This window comes from Macrobrachium nipponense, chromosome 15 (assembly GCF_015104395.2).
Source record: "Macrobrachium nipponense isolate FS-2020 chromosome 15, ASM1510439v2, whole genome shotgun sequence".
NCBI classification, from domain to species: Eukaryota; Metazoa; Arthropoda; class Malacostraca; order Decapoda; family Palaemonidae; genus Macrobrachium; species Macrobrachium nipponense.
Window position 1 is genome coordinate 74,598,702 of NC_087208.1, and position 19,527 is coordinate 74,618,228.

Consider the following 19,527-nt stretch of genomic DNA (forward strand, 5'->3'; position numbering starts at 1 on the left):
CCTTACCACAAAACTCCTCGGCCAAGGTTGGTTGGTTTTATAAAGTTTAGGTGTAACACCAAGCACTGGGGCAGCAAAGGCCATTCAGCGCTTACTGTATAACTATGAAATTATAAGACGTGTTTTATCATATAAAGCAGGTTTATTTCTGTTTGAGATAATTTTACTATATTTTGAAGTTGGGCGGGGATTTTTCCTCCCAATAGTGTTTCTTCAAGTGGGATATTATATATGGTTATTGGATCTTCGTTTTCTTTCGAATTTTTTGCATTCAGTTAGCAGATGACGGACTGTGACCAGAGTACGACAATGGTCACAGTAAGGGCCTGTCTTTCCTCGCCTTGCAACATCAAGTATTTGTGTGTCAAGTATGTATGTCCTATTCTTAATCTTGTTAATATGATATCTTCCCTTCTTTGACACTGTTGTCTATTCCAAGGTTTTACAGATGATTTAATATGCTTTAATTTATGATTCAATTCTAGCCATTCTTTTTCCCATTTTGATTGACAGTATTCATTTATTGTTGTTTTAATGTCATTGTAAGGTATTTGTATTTTTTGATAGACTCCTTTTTTACTGCCTTTTTGGCTTCTTTATCCACCTCTATTCATTACCCTTTATGCCACATGGGAAGGGACCCAACAGAGTTTTATATTTATAGATTTCCGTTTTACTATTATATCTATCCACTCTCTTATTTCTTCAATTACGGGATGAGAAACTGTGTATTGTCTTAGCGCTTCTAAAGCACTGTAAGAATCCGTGTATATTACAAAGGTATCGTTTGCCTTTCCCACCATAAAAGTATATTTTATAGCCTCTAATATAGCATTAATCTCTGCAGTGATATCGAGCATATTTTTGGAATTTTTTTTTTTTTCCCTTATTTTTATATTTTTTGTTACTACAGCATAGCCTACACCCTCCTTCGACTTGGAACCATCTGTATAAATACTTATATCCCGTTTATGTTTTTCCTGGTGTGACAGAAATTCACTCTTCAATTGTTGGCATCTGTTACCTTCTTATCAAATGATTTCTCACAGATTTTTCTTATTTAGCTAGTGTTCTCCACGGAGGTATTTTAGAAGTTGTATTTTTGATATGCTACTTGTTCCTAATTTTAGATGTTCTATATCAGGTTTTAATCTATTCTCCAATGGTTTAGAGGCTCTTGGTTTGTCGTCATAATTATTTGTTATGTTCTTCATATATTTGGTGTTTGGATTATCATTAAGGTTATTTATTTTAGCTATGTATTTTTAATCCCATTTCTTCTCTTCGTACTTTCGAGGGGATCTATTCCTGCTTCTACATACAGACTTTCCACGGGGGAAGTTCTGTAGGCTCCAGTGCATAGTCTAATACCCATGTTATGTATGACATCCAGTTTTGTTAATAAGGTTTTTAGAAGCACTACCATATACTTGACATGCATAATCAAGTTTACTTAGCAAAGAGCCTTATATACTTTATCAGAGAGGTTCTATCAGCACCCCACTCATTATGCGCAATTACTTTTAATTATATTTAGGATTTTCTTACTTTTATCGCCAGTTCTTCTATATGTTCTTTATATGTAAGTTTTTTATCAATTTATTACACCGAGGAATGTTTTATCTGATCATCATATTCAATTATATCATAATTTATAAATAAAGTAGGAATTAATTCCTGTTGTCGGGATCTTTGTGTAAATCATGACAGTTTGTTTTTTTTGCGGAGAAAATTTAAAACCCTTGTTATCGGCCATTTTTACCTAATTTTTAATGGGATGCTTGCCAATCCGTTGCTTATGTCCCCCCCCCCCGCGCTTTTTCACCACTCTATCATATGACGAAGTCATCTACAAAAAGGGATCCGTGGACTATGGCGGGATCATTTCATTATCTCATTTATTGCTATTGCAAACAACAACGCCACGCTTAGTACACTACCTTGGGGATTCCTTCCTCCTGGATAAATGAATCAGAGATTTCTTTGCCCCCAACTTTCAACTTTTATATATCTTTCAGATAGGAATTCCTTAATATATTCATATAAATTGCCTCCTATTCCCCATTCTATCAATTTTTTAAATCCCTCCCCTCCAGGTGGTATCATATGCTTCTCTAAATCAAAAATACTCCTATTGTTTGTTTTTTTTACCACCCATTGCATTTTGTATCTCTCTTGTAATCATTAAGAGGGGATCTATGGTACTTTTATTTTTCCTGAATCCAAACTGTCTGTTTGACAATAGCTGTTTATTTTCTAATACCCATATTAGTCTGTTATTCACCATTTTTTCAAATATCTTACTTAGACAACTAGTAAGGGCTATTGGCCTATAGCTGCTTGGTGACTCTGGGTCTTTTCCTGGTTTAAGCCTGGTATGATTAAAGATTCTTTCCAGGTTTTAGGTATGCTGTGAGAGTGCCATAATTCATTTAAAATTTCTAATAAAAAGGTTTTGCTTTCTTCTGGTAGGTTTTTTATCATTTCATATCTAATGTTGTCTTCCCCTGGAGCTGTTGGACTTGCAAGTTTTCAGGACATTTTCCAGTTCTTTCCATGGTGAAAGGAAGATTATAGATTTCCTGATTATTAGATTTTATTTGGTATTGGGACATAATTTTTGATTTTTAATTGGAATTTCTTTGTATAATTCGAGATACTAGATGTTTTTGGCGAAACATTTTCCCAATTCATTTGCGACTACTTTGGGATTTGAAATATATTTGTTTTCTACTTTTAATGTAGGTAATGGTTTTCTGGCCGATATCTACCCTGCAGTTTTTATTTATTTTCTTCCAGATTTCTTTGTCTTGAGTTTTAGAATTTATATTATTAATATATTTTTTCCATGATTTTCTTTTGGCTATCTTGAATATTCTTTTCTGCTTTGCTTTTTAGCTCTCAAATATGCAATTCTATTGGCTCACATTTATGTCTCAGATATCTTCTAAAGCATGTTTCTCGTAATCTTTCCTTGCTTGCTTTACATTCTTCATTCCACCAGGGTACCAGTGGTCTAGTCGGATTGCCTGAGGTAACTGGAATAGTTTTCATTTGCTTTATCATCTATTGTTTTTACTAGATGTTCATAAGCATCTATGTGGTTTGTAAAGTCAGAATAGTTTTTTGTTAATCACCGTTTTCTCTTTATATAAATTCCAATTTGCTTCTTCCTTTTCCTCTTCGTATATATGTTATATTAGAATTATTTTTTAGCTCAATTTGTATTGGCCAGTGGTCACTCCCAAATAAATTTAAATTATTTCCTTTCCAACTGAAATCTGTGGCAATTTCTGGGAACATAAAAGTGATGTCTAGTTGCAGAGGTGCTATTATGATAAACATCAAATCTTGTTGGAGAACCTCATTTAAAATAATCAAATTTTTGTTATCTATAAAATCTAGGACAGTGTTTCCTCTCCTGTCATAGATTGTACTTCCCCACTGGGATGTTTGGCGTTGAAGTCACCTACTAATAAGTAAGGTTTTTTTTGGTAATTGTTCTATTAGATTTTCTAAGTCTTCCACTTGTAATGGTCTATTTATTTCCAAGATGATCTATTAAGCGACTTTCTAACGACGGTTCCATATATATTGAGCATATTGTTATTTTTTTTTCTAGGAATACTTGAACTGCACATGCCTGTATTACCGAGTTAATCCTAACAGGTTGGCATTTGATTGAAGAATGCGTTATGATTGCAGTTCCTCCTTGGCTGTTGTCATTAAAATTTGTGTTTGATTTCCACACATTATAATTTATGCCAGCATTGAACATTGTTACCTATTTTAGTTTCCTGTAAGCAAATAATATTTGCATTACATTCTCTAATTAGTGATTTTAAGTTTTCATTATTTGATACGTATCCTCTGATATTCCACTGTAAAATAGACATTTTAAGAAGGTTTAGGGTTTTGTTTTTAGTATCTTTATTTGTTTTCCTGAACTTTGAATTTTATTGAAGTTGTATAATTTTGCTGTACTTTGTTCTTCTTTTGGTGGGTGATGTATTTCTGCTATTGTTTTCTTTATTGGCTGAAGAGTCTCAGATGTTCTTTTTATTAGAGGTGCATTTAAATGGCTTTTTGCTCTTGGGTTCTATTTCAATACTTTCTTCAATTTTATCTGATGTTTTAACTTTCTCTTTTATTTGGGTTTGGGTTTCTCTTTTTTCATTTTTTGTTTGCAAGCAATTTTCGTTGACTTTGTCTTCTTCTGTTATTCATTTTTATCCATATAGATTTTGGGTCTTACTGATTGGTTGTTTAATTTGTTTTTTTGGATTTGGGTGACGTTGTTTCAAGTAGTCTTTTTTTGTCTTTTGAATTAGCTCTTGTGTTTTGCTTGTCCTCCTTGGTTTTGGGTGAGTTCTCTCTAAAGGCCTCTTTTTATCTTTAGCTTCCAGCTCATTATAATTATCTTGTAATATTTCAGCTATATATGTATTATTCTTTTGTGTTTCTAATTCCTCCAATATCTCAAATGAATTTGAACATACAGTTGCACAAGTATCTTGATTTTCTTGCTATATTAGTTTCTTGTAAAGTTATTTTTTCTTCTGATTTATCTATTAGGGGTTTGTTATTTGCTTCCATTTTTGTTTCATTCTTTGAGCTCATTGCAGCAGAGAACATTTGCTTCCTAGCGGGATCATGCATTCCTCTAACTCTCAACTCTAGTTTGGCTTCTCTTATTGGCATTCCTGATCTCTCCTGAAGTAATTTCAGGTCTGTATTGTATATATAGTACATACACTCCTTAGACCTAGCATGGTGATTTTGGCCACAGTTTTACACATTTGGTTCACCACACTTCCACTGCGTGGTATGTTTGTCAGAATCCACAATATGCACAAATCGATATATTTCTGCAATTTTTCCATGTATGCCCATATTTACTGCAGTTTTGGCACTGTAGTGGTTTTGGAACATAAGGTCTCAGTTCTCTATTTTGGCCCATGATTTTAATTTTGAAAGGCATTCTTGGCCTTATTCAATTTTATTTTTGCTATTTTTCAATGTCTTTTCATTACTTTGTTTTACTGGTTATACTGTAAACTTCACAATCTTGTATATTGTTGTACCTTTTTTTAAGGGAATCCAGCAAAATATTTTTCTCTATTGGCTCTTCACTTTTAGGAAGTACTACAGTACCCTGTACACTGTTCATATTGTCGTGCTTTCTTATCGTTACTTTTATATTGTCTATGTTCTTTATGGTTAAATAATTTTCAGATTGATTTTTTGTAGTGTTTTCTATTAACCACTCCTGTTCTTTTTATTTGTCTAAATGACATTTCTGAGGTTTGGGTGCCTACTTTAACAATATTTTCCAATCTTAATGCTGATATTTTTCTGTCAGTTTCCAAGGTCAAGAAACCTTGACCAACTTCCACTCCCAAAGAGGGAGTCGAGTGAGTCAAGGTTGGGTCAATTCTAAATTTGCTTTTTTCTTTGTGGCTTGTTTTATGGTATTAAAGTTTTAATACCAGCCTGTTCTTCATTACATTGCCTGGGTTTTTCCTTAGAACAGTCCATTGCCATGCCAGAAGTCGTAGGGGTTTTTTGTTTTGGTTTTCCATATATATAAAGTTTAAATATTTGTCGTCCAGGATGAGATCCCTCTCACCGGAAGGAGGCCCAAAACTTGAGGGAGGAGCAATACTGTTACGCTATGGTAACTGCCCTGGGACACTCACCTGGATATACGCCATACCCACAGTGCCTTAGGGAAGGGTCGTCAGTCCAAGAGATCGGACCCAGCACTGTGGGCATGGCTTGACATAAAAATTTCCCCTCGCTCGACCACGTCAGGTACTCTAGTTTTACGGGTGGAGTGGCATGCCGTCCAACTCCACCCTCCATCAAGTTAAAAGAGCGTTCAATTCAATACTCCAAAACCACGCCAAGGTCGTCAACGAAAGAAGAAGGAGGGAAGAGGGAAAATTTAGAGGAGGAGGAGTAAAGGAGTGGAAGTCCCCCAATGTTCAGTTGGATCCACAGCAGAGAGAGTAGGCATACAGGGGCATACTACCCTCTGCAGTGGGATCCCCTAAGCCCCCCACCTCGTCAGTTTGGATCAGGGGGTCCCTCGGCCAAGGATTAGAAGGATTCTCATTTTTGGCTAGAAAGGTCAAAGATACCGAAAATACAGCATTGCCTTGAGAGAAAACCGACTCTTTTGTCTATAGCGTGCAATTCGATGTCGAAAAAACCGAAGAGAGCATGGCTCTATATCCTCTGATCGTCGAAGGAGCCAGTTTCTTAGAGTTCCTAAGAAATAGAAGAAAATCTGCTATTTCTGTTAAAGAGGTCGCAGAGTAGAGACTTTAGCACTTCTACACCACTCTCTGAAGATTCTCCACTTCCTGATAGAGTTTGTTAGAAGACTCTCCTACAACGAGCGATAGCTTCTGCAGCTCTTCTTGAAAATCCTTTCGCTCTGACAAGATTCCGGACAGTCTGAACCCTGTCAGAGCTAGAGCGGACAAGTTTTGGTGGAACCTCTTGAAGTGAGGTTGTTTGAGAAGCCACTTCTCTGGAGGAAGAAAGTCTGGGAAGTCTACTAACAACTGGAGAGGTCCGGGAACCACTCTTTCCTGGGCCAAAAGGGAGCGATTAACGTTAGTGTTACATTGCTGTGCGACATGAACTTGTTCAGCACCTCTCTTATTAGACCGAACGGAGGGAATGCATAAGCTTCCAGACCCGACCAATCCAACAGCATTGCGTCCACCGACCAAGCTAGAGGATCTGTGGGACTGGAGAACAAAAGAGAGGAAGACGGGGTTGTTCCTTGATGTCGCGAACAGGTCTATTGACGGTCGTCCCCAAAGGCGCCAAAGTTTCTGACAAATCTTGTTGTCCAAAGTCCACTCCAGAGGTAACACTTGCTGTTGACGACTTAACTCGTCCGCCATGAACGTTCATCTTTCCCGGAACAAACAAATCTCGGGACTAGCTGAACCTTCGCTTCGTTGACCACAGGAGGAGATCCTGGCTTACTTTCGTACAGAGAGAAAGACTGGACCCCTCCCCCCCTTGTTTTCCGCACGTACGAGAGAGCCGTGGAGTTGTCGGAATGCACTGCCACTACTCGACCTTCTACTAAACTCTGAAACTGTCTGAGCCCCAAGAAAATTGCTAACAGTTTTCCTTTACATTTATGTGGAACTTCTTCTCCTCTCCGACCAAGCTCCTGAAGTCCGTTGATTTCCCAGTAGGGCTCCCCAACCTGTGTCCGATGCGTCGGAAAAGAACTGTAGGTTCGGGAGGATGGGTCGTAAATCTAACCCTTCTTCCAACCTTGCTCGAGAGAGCCACCACCTTAGGTCCTCTTTTATTTGATCTGTGACAGGAAAGGTAATCGAGTCTGGTTGTGTCTTTCCTGCACCAAGAGGCTCTCAGGAAAAACTGCAGAGGTCTCATGTGCAGTCTTCCCAACGTCACAAATTTCTCCACTGACGTCAATTTGCCCAGGAGCCTCATCCACTGATTGGCAGAACTTACCTTTTTGTCCAAGAACTCCTGAACTGTCTCCAGACAGCCTTGAACCCTCTTCGGGACAGAAAAGCCCGAAAAACTTGAGCATTCAGAATCATCCCCAATAAAGGATGCTCTGAGATGGAACCAACTGGGACTTCTGTTTGTTGACCAGAATTCCTAACTTTCTTTCTGGCAAGATCCAGAGTTGTTCCAAGGTCCTTCATGCACCGACTCTCTGATTCCGACCGGAGAAGCCAATCGTCCAGATAGAGGGAGATTCTTACTCCTAATATGTGCAGCCAGCTTCCTATCGGGGATAGAACCCTGGTGAAACTTTGAGGCGCGGTCGCTAGTCCGAAGCAAAGCGCCCGAAACTGAAACACCTTGCCTTCGAACATGAACCTCAGGTACTTCCGAGATTCGCGATGTACTCGGTAATGTGAAAATAAGCGTCCTTGCATTGTCCAGCAGAGAGCCCATCCAATCCCCCTGTTCCCTGATGGACTCCAGAAACCGACCCTAGAGTGGTCTCCATATGAAATTTTGTTTTCTGGACATGCAAGTTCAGGGCGCTCACATCCAAAACCGGCCTCCAGCCCCTGGAGTGACTTGGGAACTACACAAAAGGCGATTGTAAAAGCCTGGAGGAAAATCCCCTTCTATCTGTTCTATCGCTTTCTTTGAGAACAAGCGCTTCCACTTCTGCGGCTAGCGCCAGAAATTTGTCTGAGCCCGGAGAGTATGCCTGGAATGGAATTGGCACAGGTGAGAGCGAGGGTGAAACGAGAGGAATACGATAGCCGAACTTGAGTACTTGCACTACCCAGGCTTCTGCTCCTCTGTTTTCCCATTCCTCCCAAAACATAGCCAGCCTGGCTCCCACTGGTGCATGAAGAACCGAGATTTCATTTGGAAGGTTTGTTAACCTTGGCCAAGGCCTTAGACTGAGGTCGCAAATTCGACTTCGGCCGAAAGAAGCGCTTGGGTTTTCTCCCTCGAAAGGCACTTGGGCCAGAGGAGAAACCGAAGAACAGTATCCACAGGACTTTAGGGGTCTCTTAGTAGACTGTGCCAGTAAATCCGAAGTAGATTTCTTATCTAGCGCAGACGAAATTGACAACACTACATCGTCTGGAAAGAGGTTTATCTTTCACAAACGGAGCAAACAAGAGAGCAGACTTCTGTTGGGAAGTAACCCTTTTAGAAGCAAAGGAGCACCAAAGTTGCCTTTTCTTAAGGGTACCAAAGGCGATGAGCGAAGCTAACTCATCACATCCATCCCTAATGGATTTGTCCGCACAGGACAGAACACCAATCCAATCCTCCGCTAACTCCTGAGAAAGAGAAGGACCATCTTCGATCTTGGCCGCTAAAGCGCCAATAGTCCAATCAAGGAAGCTAAAGACTTCCAAAAGTTTAAATTGATTCTTTACAACGTGGTCCAACTCAGGCGTTGTAAAGAAAACTTTCGCTGCGGCGAAAGCAGATCTTCTAGAGGAGTCGATTAAACTGGAGAAGTCTCCCTGGGAGGAGGCAGAAAACCCCACCCAGAAAAGGAAGCTACCCCAGTTACATAAAACCTATACCTCTTACGAAGCAACTTAGAGGGAGGGTAAGCAAAAAGAGCCTTCCCTAAGTCCTCTTTTCATAGACATCCATTTTTCAGTCTCTTTCAACGAAGTCTAACCGCTTTAGATAGAACAAGTTTTGGGAGGAGAGGGTCTGAAGTTTTCCTCCTCATCAAAAAAAAGTCGAAGTTGGGGAGCGCGGAGCCGCTTTCTCAAAATAATCTGGATAAGATACCAGAAGAAATCTAAGGAGACGTGAATAACACGAGAGGTGATGAGAATCCTCCTCCTCTACTTCTTCTTCATTCTCCGATACCAGCCGAAGAAGTAGACGGAACTACAACCGGATCTGAAGGTTTCGAACCACCCTTGGACTCATTCATCCAGTTGGTTAACATCTCTAACTGCTTGCCAAAGGCGCCAGAGACGAATCAAAAACAGTTAACGTAGGCTTGGAAGAGCCTAAATGTTCAGCAGGAGGCGGAAAAACTACTTGCGCCTCGCTCTGAGCCGCCGAAATTCGAGGCGAAACAGGCGCATCAGGCGTAACAGACGAAAAGCGCCTAAAGAAACACCCTTAGAACTGCTAGCTACAGCGCTAAAACCACAATCTCTACTAGTAGATGGGAGCCGAAAAAGGCACAGATTGAGGCGACGAACGAGCCGCTTAACGGCCGCGGCGCAACCCTACTCTCAGGTCCATATTATACCGCTTGACTGGAGGAGGCGAAGAATCGGCGCCTGAACGCCTCTTTAAGGGACGCGAAAACGGGCGAATCTCGCCAAGAGCGCCGCGCGACCGGAGACGAATCGCTTGAATCATTCGAAAGGCGTCTGACCGCAACACCTTTCCAACGCTTAACCGAGCCCTGTTGAGGCGCAACAGGCTCACAAGAGAGGCGCCTGTCTGTGGGCAAATCCCGATCGACTCCCTTGGACTTCCGGTATGTCTTCTCCCCGGTGCGGGGGAGCTGGACAGTGACCTTTGTCTAGGAGACGTGTCAGGACAGACAGACGCACCCTCAACTACACTCTTACCTGAAGCCGCTTTCTCCGAAAACGTCTTAACTGAATTACCAAGTTGCAAAACCGTATTCGCTAGTACCGAAAATTTCTGATCTAAACCTCGATTCCAGACTGGCAATGGTGTCGGAAGAAACTACACGGGAAGCCGGAGAAGTGGGATTAGTAGAGGAATAGGAGGTGTAGTTAAAGGAGACATAACAATTTGAGGAGAAACAGAAGGAAACAGAAGCATCGCAAGACGAAGCGGAGCTTAGTTCTACCTTTCCCTAAGCGCTGCTTTTCTAATTCTGTCTTTAGCTATTTCTCCGAATATGAACTAAAAAACTTCCATTGAGAATCAGTCCAATCACTACACTCGTTACATGTTCGATCTGCTGAACACCTGTCCCCTACACTTCAACACAATTTAGTGTGAGATCATATTCTAACTTGGATAATCTAGTTTTACATCCTGAGATGCAAAACCTAACTCCCGACGGACTAGAATCCGCATGGCAACGCCTAAATAAAAAGCAGAATAACAACAACGCCAAAAAAGAGTACTTCACCAATTCGAAGATCAATTCCACAAGAAAAAAAAGCGAAGCAAAGTCATCCACCGCACCGACCACCGATGTTCACCCGGACGCCGGCGGAGGAAAAGAATTGGATTCACCTGGGCAGTTGTACCTGGTTCTCCCGCGAGTGGAGGGAGATGACGTCATCACCACCAGTGTTGGCGACGCCGACGCGCTAAATTTGAATTTAGTATCCTGCCGCTCGTGGAAATCACGGCTCTATAATTGTTCGGTAAGACACTACAATAAAATGTTACTTTTTATTATTTAGAGCAACACTATTTATTCACTAATTAATGTATTTTTTCATATTGCATATGTGACTAAATACTGATTTTCATGATAAAACTGATTTACAGCATACTCATAACGTAGTTATGCATGTATTAAGCTCGTTCCAGGTTGGGTCCCAAACTGAGCATAATAGGTCTCTCTCTCTCTCTCTCTCTCTCTCTCTCTCTCTCTCTCTCTCTCTCTCTCTCTCTCTCTCTCTGGGTAATGTAAGATGGATTTGAAAAGATATTGCTATAAAGATTTTTGATGATAGAGCATATTGTACAATAATTAAAATATATTCACTACTTATTTTCATTTTATTTTTCAGTAAAAGCAGACTGGAAAATAAAATGAAAATAATTAGCAAATATTTAAAATATAATACATGTTCTATCATAAAAAACTACAGTAATATCATTTCAAATACCACGTACATTATTGTTACAGACACAGAGAGAGAGAGAGAGAGAGAGAGAGAGAGAGAGAGAGAGAGAGAGAGAGAGAGAGAGAGAGAGAGAGAGAGAATCGTACACCTATCATGCTCAGTCCAGGCCCAACCTGGGATGAGCTTAAGAGATACATAACTACATTATAAGTATGTATGCTGTAAATCATTTTTATCATAAAAATCTGTATTTAGTCACATAAACAATATGAAAAAATACAGTGAATTAGTGATAATTTTAAAGGATTCATACTTCTCATAAGCTTTTGTTACTTCTTTCAAATGAACACCATATTCTTGGAAGCTTGAATTTAAAAGTCAATAGCCTCTACAGTATAACCCCCTATTCGTGGGGGACACATACGAGACACCCAACCCCCATGAACAGTTAAATCCACTAATACTTGAAACCCCTCTAAAAATGCTTAGAACTGCCTACTTTATGAGTTATAACACAAGAAAACCCCTCTAAAAATGCATATACCTGAATAGCTTAATAGTTTTGTCACAAAAAGTGCATAGAGTCATAAAAAATTGATATGAAAATACAGTCATTTGTGAAAATTTCTCAGTGAAAAATACTGAGAATAGGCAAATTTCACACAAATAATGGGTACATATGGCCCAAAGAGAAATCTGTGAATAGGCGAGTCCGCGAATCTTGAGAACATCAATACAGGTAGTCGACTGCAATTGCATTGTTCCATATTAATAGTGTTCATCTTCTGAATATTAATAATAAAAGAAGGGAGAGAAGATGGAACATGCTCCCTACTTACACCGTACCACCTTCCACTCAGCCTCCAAGGATACTAATAAAATTCAAGGGTGAAAGAACTTCCTGAAGGGAGCCTTGTAAATGGTCACACACACAGAATCTTGACTAGAACAACTACTTCTCCACGACCTCTGTCCTTGAGGGAAACACGCCCAGATCTCTTTCTACGGCCCAAGAAAGATGTTAGAAAGGATAGAAGAATTTGTAGACAGGGAAAAAGGTGAATACATGTTTTCTACTCCCACCTTAGTGTCCTTCAATCAATCCTGAGCAGCAGATCCTAAAGACAACAGCAGAAGAGTCAGTGACAAAACAAGGGCTTTAGGGCAACCACCAAAAACTGTAAATACAAAATCATAAAGTTGTTGCTGACCTTGAACAACCAAGACTGAAGAGATTGGGTACATGCCCACAATCACCATCCCAGTGCCATCAGAAATGCCCTGACATGCTAACACTCCAAATGCCCCCAGTAGCAGCTAACACATTTAAGAGTCAGAGGTATAAGGTCAAGCCTTTTAAAAACAACTGAGGAGACACAGAAATGAATATATTTACGTCATAGAGATAGAAATAAATGAGACAGAAGGGCTAGACAGAAGTGCATAACCTTGAGAGGTCAGCAAGAAGACATGCCACATTGAAAATAAGTGACCACAAGCACAGAGGTGGTTTCCACTGAGGCAGGCTAAAAAGGAGGGAACATTTTGCACATCAATTCCGTCTTGCTGAACACTGCTTGCAAACTTCATGACTAATGAAAAGCTCTTGCCGATGAAAGGTGTGAATACTGGTGTTTCTTCTAGGGAAGGGAACACAAATGTACTGAAAATCCAGGACAACCTTCAAAGAAAAGATTCCCAAAACAAACACCCCATCCCCACTTTTTAATGGTCTGAACACCAAGAAGGAATGAGAGAGCAAGAAGAGCAGAGATGGAACCCTACATGCTATTCTACAGAAGTCACAAACTACCATTTAATGTATTTCTCTGGTAGTATTCAAATCAAAAGGCTCACATAAAAGCAAAGGTTAATGCAATGTATGAACACTTGATGGTGAACTGTAAATTTTACATAAACATTATATAAAGATCTGGGACGCTGTTAGAGAATCAAAATTAACTATGAAAAAATCAGATTTTACATATACTTACCAAGCAATTACATATACTGTAGCTGCAAGCTTCCTACCACAGCAATCAAAAATTCAAATCTAAGGGTGGCACCACCATCGCTAGTCTAGGTGAGCAGGACCCACCCACTTTTGGGAATGATAGGTACAAAACTGCAGAGCGCTACATTTTGTTTGCACCGCCATGTCTGTCTATAGGAAGGAGGGAAGGGCTTTGATTATGTCATTGCTTGGTAAGTAGTACAGGCAGTCCCTGGTTATCGGTGGACTTGGTTAATAGCAATTTAAGCGATGGTGAGGGAAGGGGTTCGAAGGAGGGGCCTGAGAGCCACTTCAGAACCAAGTCAAGATTCATAGAGACTACATATTCCTGAGTTCTTCAGTTTATGTGTCTCAAAAGATTTATTGAGATCGGTAATGTCTTGGTCCAAGTGTTGATCTAGACCTCTAGGAGCCAAGCATTGACCTATATATATCCCTTAATGGTTGAGGGGGATAACTTCCTAGCGGTCTTTAGGAAGAGTAAAAAATCTGCCACCTGGGCTACAGTGGTCTCAGAAGAAGACATCATTTTTTCTCCAGCAACTCCTGAATACAGCCTACTTTGGCTGGTAGAACCTGTTAGTAGACAATCGTCAACACTTAGCAATGGCTTCTGCAGCCTGCCTTGAAAAGCCTTTCACTCTGACAAGTCTCCTGACAGTCTGTAGCCTGTCGGAACCAGAGCAGACAATCCTTGGTGAAACCTGCCGAAGTGCAACTGTTTGAGTAATACAGGCAGTCCCTGGTAAATGGTGATCCGGTTCTATGGCGCTTGTCTAGCCCCATAAAACTGGCGATTTTTGCTGCCATAATGCGCAGATTTCCAGTTATTAGCACTGTTACATACCTAACAGAGGTGTCATTAACTGGTTATTGGCGCCAAAATCCAGTTCTTGGCACCATAAGTGCCATAAATTGACGAGTTTCGGTTAATGGCGATTTTCGCTTATCATCAAGCCCGTCAGAACAGAACCCCAACTGATAACCAGGGACTGCCTGTATCTGTTTTTGTGGCAGAATGATGGGAACACAAACGTCCAGTCCCGTCCTGTCTAGCAACATTGCATCCATCAACCATGTTAGCAGATCCTGGACCGGGGAGTGAAAAAAAATGGGAAGATGGTGATTCCTTACTGTCGCAAAGTGAAATTCACCAGTGGTTTTCCCCAAACCCTCCAAAGATCGTTGCATACTTGGATATTCAACGTCCACTCCGTCGGGAGGACCCGATTCCCTCGGCTCAGAAAACAGACACATCTTGGCTTGGCTTCTGCCAATGAAATGTGTCACATTACCAACAAGTGGGTGAGAAGAATCCTTCTACTAACTTACCTGTCACCAATTAACCACCCTGTTACCAGCTTGAGCTGGAATACTGAACTTCTATTCAAAAAGCAATGGTTTATATTCTTGTAGGAACAGCTGTTTTCTTGTCAACTTTGTTATTAACATGACATTTCTCAACAATTAAATATTACATTTACTCATTATTTCAATCTCATAAAACCTAGTTTTTTAAAGCATGTGGAGATTCTTACTTGTTGTCAGGTGGATAAGCAGATTCCTCACATACCTATAATTAAAAAAAACAATTGCCTAAAAAACTAGTAGTACTATACTTAAATGGTTATGGAACAAAATATTAAACAACATTTGCATCATATATAGTCATAGGTTTTATATAGTTTACAGTAATTAGCAAAAGGTGAGGCCATTTAGCAAAACTGCCAAAAGATAAAAAAATTGAAATTCTTTACAAAATGACAAATTTGTCAATAATTTGTATTTCATAGCTAAGAAACTTGAGGTTTTAAGGTCTGTCCACACTAGGATACACTGTTTGGAAACAGTTTGCAAACTGTTTGCAAACACTTTTTACTGTATATTTGTTTCCCATCCAGAATGGCAAACATTTAATTTTGTGTGCACGTATATGTGTATGTGTATATGTATGTATGTATGTATGTGTACATGAATGTATGTATGTATGTGTATGCATATAGTATATATATATGTATATGTATATGTGTATGTATACATATATATATATATTACATATATATATATACTATATATATATATCTATATATAAATATATATATATATATATATATATATATATATATATATATATATTATGTATATACATATATATATATATATATATATATATATATATATATATATATATATATATATAGATATATATATATATATATAATATATATATACTATATATCATAGATATATATATCTATATATATATCTATATATTATATATCTATATATATATACGTAAACAGCTTATATATACAATATGAACAGTATATTATTCAACAGAAATATATGATAAAAATTATAAAAGTGAAACTAAAACGGCATAAAAATGATAATAAACAGCTTGTATATACACAATAATATTATTCAACAGAAAAAGTTACTTAAAAATGCAACACATTCATATCATATGTCCTCGAGTACAGTATAATCTTCCACTTTAACCGAGTACTTATAATCCACGTGTCGGCCATTTTGGCTGGTATTTTCGACTAACGACCATTCTGACATACGACCTGTTGGTCGGAACGGATCTAGGTAGTAACTCGGATGGTAACTGTATATATATATATATAATATATATAGTATAAATATAAATATGATAGTTATGATACAATGAAGTTTGTTCATACTTACCTGGCAGATATATATATAGCTGTATTCTCCGAAGTCCGACAGAATTTCAAAACTTATGACACACGTAGTGGGAGTCAGGAGGTTAGTACCCATTCCCGCCGCAGGGAGGCAGGTATCAGGAACCATTCCCATTTTCTATTCAGATTTTCTATTCCCGCTGTCTCCTGAGGGGAGGTGGGTGGGCACTTTGATAATATATATCTGCCAGGTAAGTATGAACAAACTTCATTGTATCATAATATCATTTTGTTCATGAAACTTACCTGTCAGATATATATATAGCTGAATCCCACCATTGGAAGGTGGGAAGAGACAGAATATGGCCATGCAGGCGAAAACAAATACATGCAGATGATTGACATCTTGGTTCCTTACCTGTTAGCATAGCTGACTTCGTGATTACTGTCACCCAAGTCTGCTTCTGCTTTACTAGAGTCTCCAGCAAGGTAGTGACCTGTATAGCTGGTGAGTTCTAGATGATCTGTCAACGGGGGCGTGACCACAATATGACTAGACCATATTGACCATACTATGAGGGCAACAAAGCAAAAAACCACCACCTGACCAAGCCTATCAAAAGTTAATCCCACATAACTTAGGCTAAAGAATGGGAAGTCCGCCTTAGGCGGCCGACCCAACAACCATAAACCAATACAGTGGTACCTCGAGATACGAAAGGCTCAACTTACGAAAAACTCGAGATACGAAAGCTGACACGAAAATTTTTACTGCTCTACATACGAAAAGTTTTCAAGATACGAAAGGTTTCTGAAAGTCCGAGATTCACCCGATAACAATTTTGAAACTCGCGCTGCGCGCCGCCATCTTAGTTCTAGTAGACTCGCCACCATCCTCCTGCTCTCCCACCTTGGGTTTCCTGATGCTAGCCAAGCCATGAGATCCTTCTCTCCGATTGGACAGCATCCCTCCCATCATGCATCTTACGTGGTGGCGTGCCTTCGCTTCGGGCCACTTCGCACCCGAAGCTTTATCGTACGCAGCGCATTCATTCGGTCCAACGATTTCGTTAGTATCGTAAATTCGTTAGTGATTTCGTTGTGCTACTTTATCGTGTTGTGAACATAATTAGTATACGTACTACTACGTAACTTAATTACGTACAGGTACATATAGTCATGGGTCCCAAGAAAGTTGCTGAAGTTCACAGAAAAGAAGAGAATGCTTTCTATGGAGACAAAGATGAGATAATAAAAAAGTATGAAGCTGGCTTGCGGTTGAGAGTGATCGCTAAGGAATACGGCCGAAATCCGTCCACGATAGGCACCATCCTTAAGCAGAAGGAAGCCATCAAAGCAGCTACACCTTCCAAGGGCATGATACTTTTGTCCAACAGAGGAGCCCATGAGCATAATGAAATGGAAAGGCTGCTTCTTGTATGGATTGAGGACAAAGAAATCGATGGCGATACGATAACCGAGACGGCAATCTGCCAGAAGGCCAGCGCTATTTTCGGCGATTTGATTGCCCAAGCCGAAGACGACGGCGGAGAGGGGACATCAACGGCAACCCCAGAGTTCAAGGCTTCTCATGGGTGGTTCGAAAAATTCCGTAAACGGACTGGCATCCATTCGGTGGTAAAGAAAATGATATTGTCATGATACAATAAAGTTTGTTCATACTTACCTGGCAGATATATATATAGCTGTATTCTCCGAAGTCCAACAGAATTTCAAAACTCCCGGCACACGCAGTGGTCGGCCAGGTGGTTAGTCCCCATTCCGCCGCTGGGAGGCGGGTGTCAGGAACCATTTTTTCCCCCTTCCCATCTTCTATTCAGATTTTTCTAAAGCCACTGTCCCCTGAGGGGAGGTGGGTGGGTACTTGATTATATATATCTGCCAGGTAAGTATGAACAAACTTTATTGTATCATGACAATATCATTTTGTTCATGACACTTACCTGCCAGATATATATACTATAGCTGAATCCCACCCTTGGAGGTGGGAAGGGACAGAACAGAAGGATTTTGGGAAACAACTTGCATGCAGATGAGTGACATCTTGGTTCCACCTGTTAGCATAGCTGTCTGCGGACACGTATGGTCCTAGCGAGCAGCAGATCTCATATGTCGTCTTCACATCCCTCAGGTAGTGTGAAGCGAACACAGAGTTGCTTCGCTAAAACTCGGCACTCAGGATGTTACTGAGTGCCATGTTTTGTTGAAATGCTTCCGAGGCCGCGCCCTCACCTCTTGAGCATTTAGTTTAAAAGATTTCAAATCCTTGTCCAAACATGAGTAATGAGCCTCTTTGAATGAACTCCTTAACAATAACGCCAGGGTGTTCTTTGACATGGGCAAGCCTGGTCTTTTACGGAACACTGCAGATTGTCCGAAGGACCTTGACTTTCTTAGCTTTAACTAGATAAAACTTGAGAGACCCGACAGGGCACAGGACTCTCTCTGGCTCCTGCCCAATAATTTATGCCATCCCCTTGACTTCCAAGCTCTTGGGCAAAGGGTTAGACGGGTTTTCATTCTCAGGCAAGAACGGAAGGTTTTAGAGAACACACCGCATTATGTTCCCTAAAGCCAAAACGTCTGATGATGGCTTAAAACCTCACTAACCCTCTTTGTCATAGCTAGAGTGGTTAGAAAATTAGCCTTTCTGGTCCCGTGCATTAAGTTTACAGAAAGGAGAGGATAAAATGCTTCGACATCGGGAACTTCAGACTACATCTATGTTCCATGCCGGAATCTTCGATCTGGACAGTTTTGAGACTTCCACAGACTTCAAAGATCGTGAAGGGCTTTGTTGTTTGACAGATCCAAATCTCTAAGCCCAAAGACCGTCAACAACATACTCCCGTATTCTTTAATAGTCGGGATTGACAGCTTATCCCATTCTTCAGACGGAAAGGGAAGACGGTAATACCATTCACAGAGGTTGAGGTGTAAGAACGCCATTTTTTCTGCACTATTTCCAGAAACAGCCCCTCCGATTGGTATAATGTAAGATAGGCAGCACTCCTTTGCCTTGGCAATGACATTTGCCATTAGTCTTGAAAAAACCTCTCATTTCGGACAACTTCTCAACAGACTGAACTCAGTCAGACTCAGAGCGGAGAGGTTTTGAGATACCTCTCGGAGTGAAGCTGTTAGAGTAAACCGACTCTAGGAAGGACGTGACCTCTGTGAACCCATCCTCTCGAAGGACCACATGAGGCGCTCAGTGTTCTTCTCGCTCCCTCTGACGCCAAAAATTATCTTATTACATCTCCCAAGAGTTTGAAATAGGGGAAAAGAGACTAAACATCCATCCCCGTTCAATACTATAGGATGACGTCTATTGCTACCGCTCTCAGATCGAGAATAAGGGAGCAGAGTAGAGGAAGCCTCTTCGTCCTAAACATTGCGAAAAGATGTATCAAAGGACGTCTCTAAAGTCTTAACAACTCTTGATATATTTCCAATCGAAGATTCTACTCGGATGTCAGTATCTGTTGCCGTTGATCGAGAAGATTCGTACGGACGTTGTGCAATCCTGTAACGAACCTCTTGA

The 19,527-nt window shown here is 40.1% G+C and overlaps 1 protein-coding gene across 4 annotated transcripts in view; it reads right to left on the bottom strand.

Moving 5' to 3' along the window:
• Positions 1-19,527, bottom strand: part of LOC135195058 (acid ceramidase-like) — a 338,079-nt gene that overhangs the window by 269,356 nt on the left and 49,196 nt on the right. For 3 of the 4 annotated variants that reach the window (XM_064221412.1, XM_064221411.1, XM_064221414.1), the window contains exon 2: positions 14,850-14,884. The exons of the other annotated variant lie outside the window; for it this stretch is intronic. Coding sequence is in view for 1 of the 3 variants with exons in the window: in XM_064221414.1 (XP_064077484.1) it covers positions 14,850-14,884 (35 nt within the window). In the remaining 2 variants the exon portion in view is untranslated. The remainder of the gene's footprint in view (positions 1-14,849; positions 14,885-19,527) is intronic. 4 annotated transcript variants of the gene reach the window in all.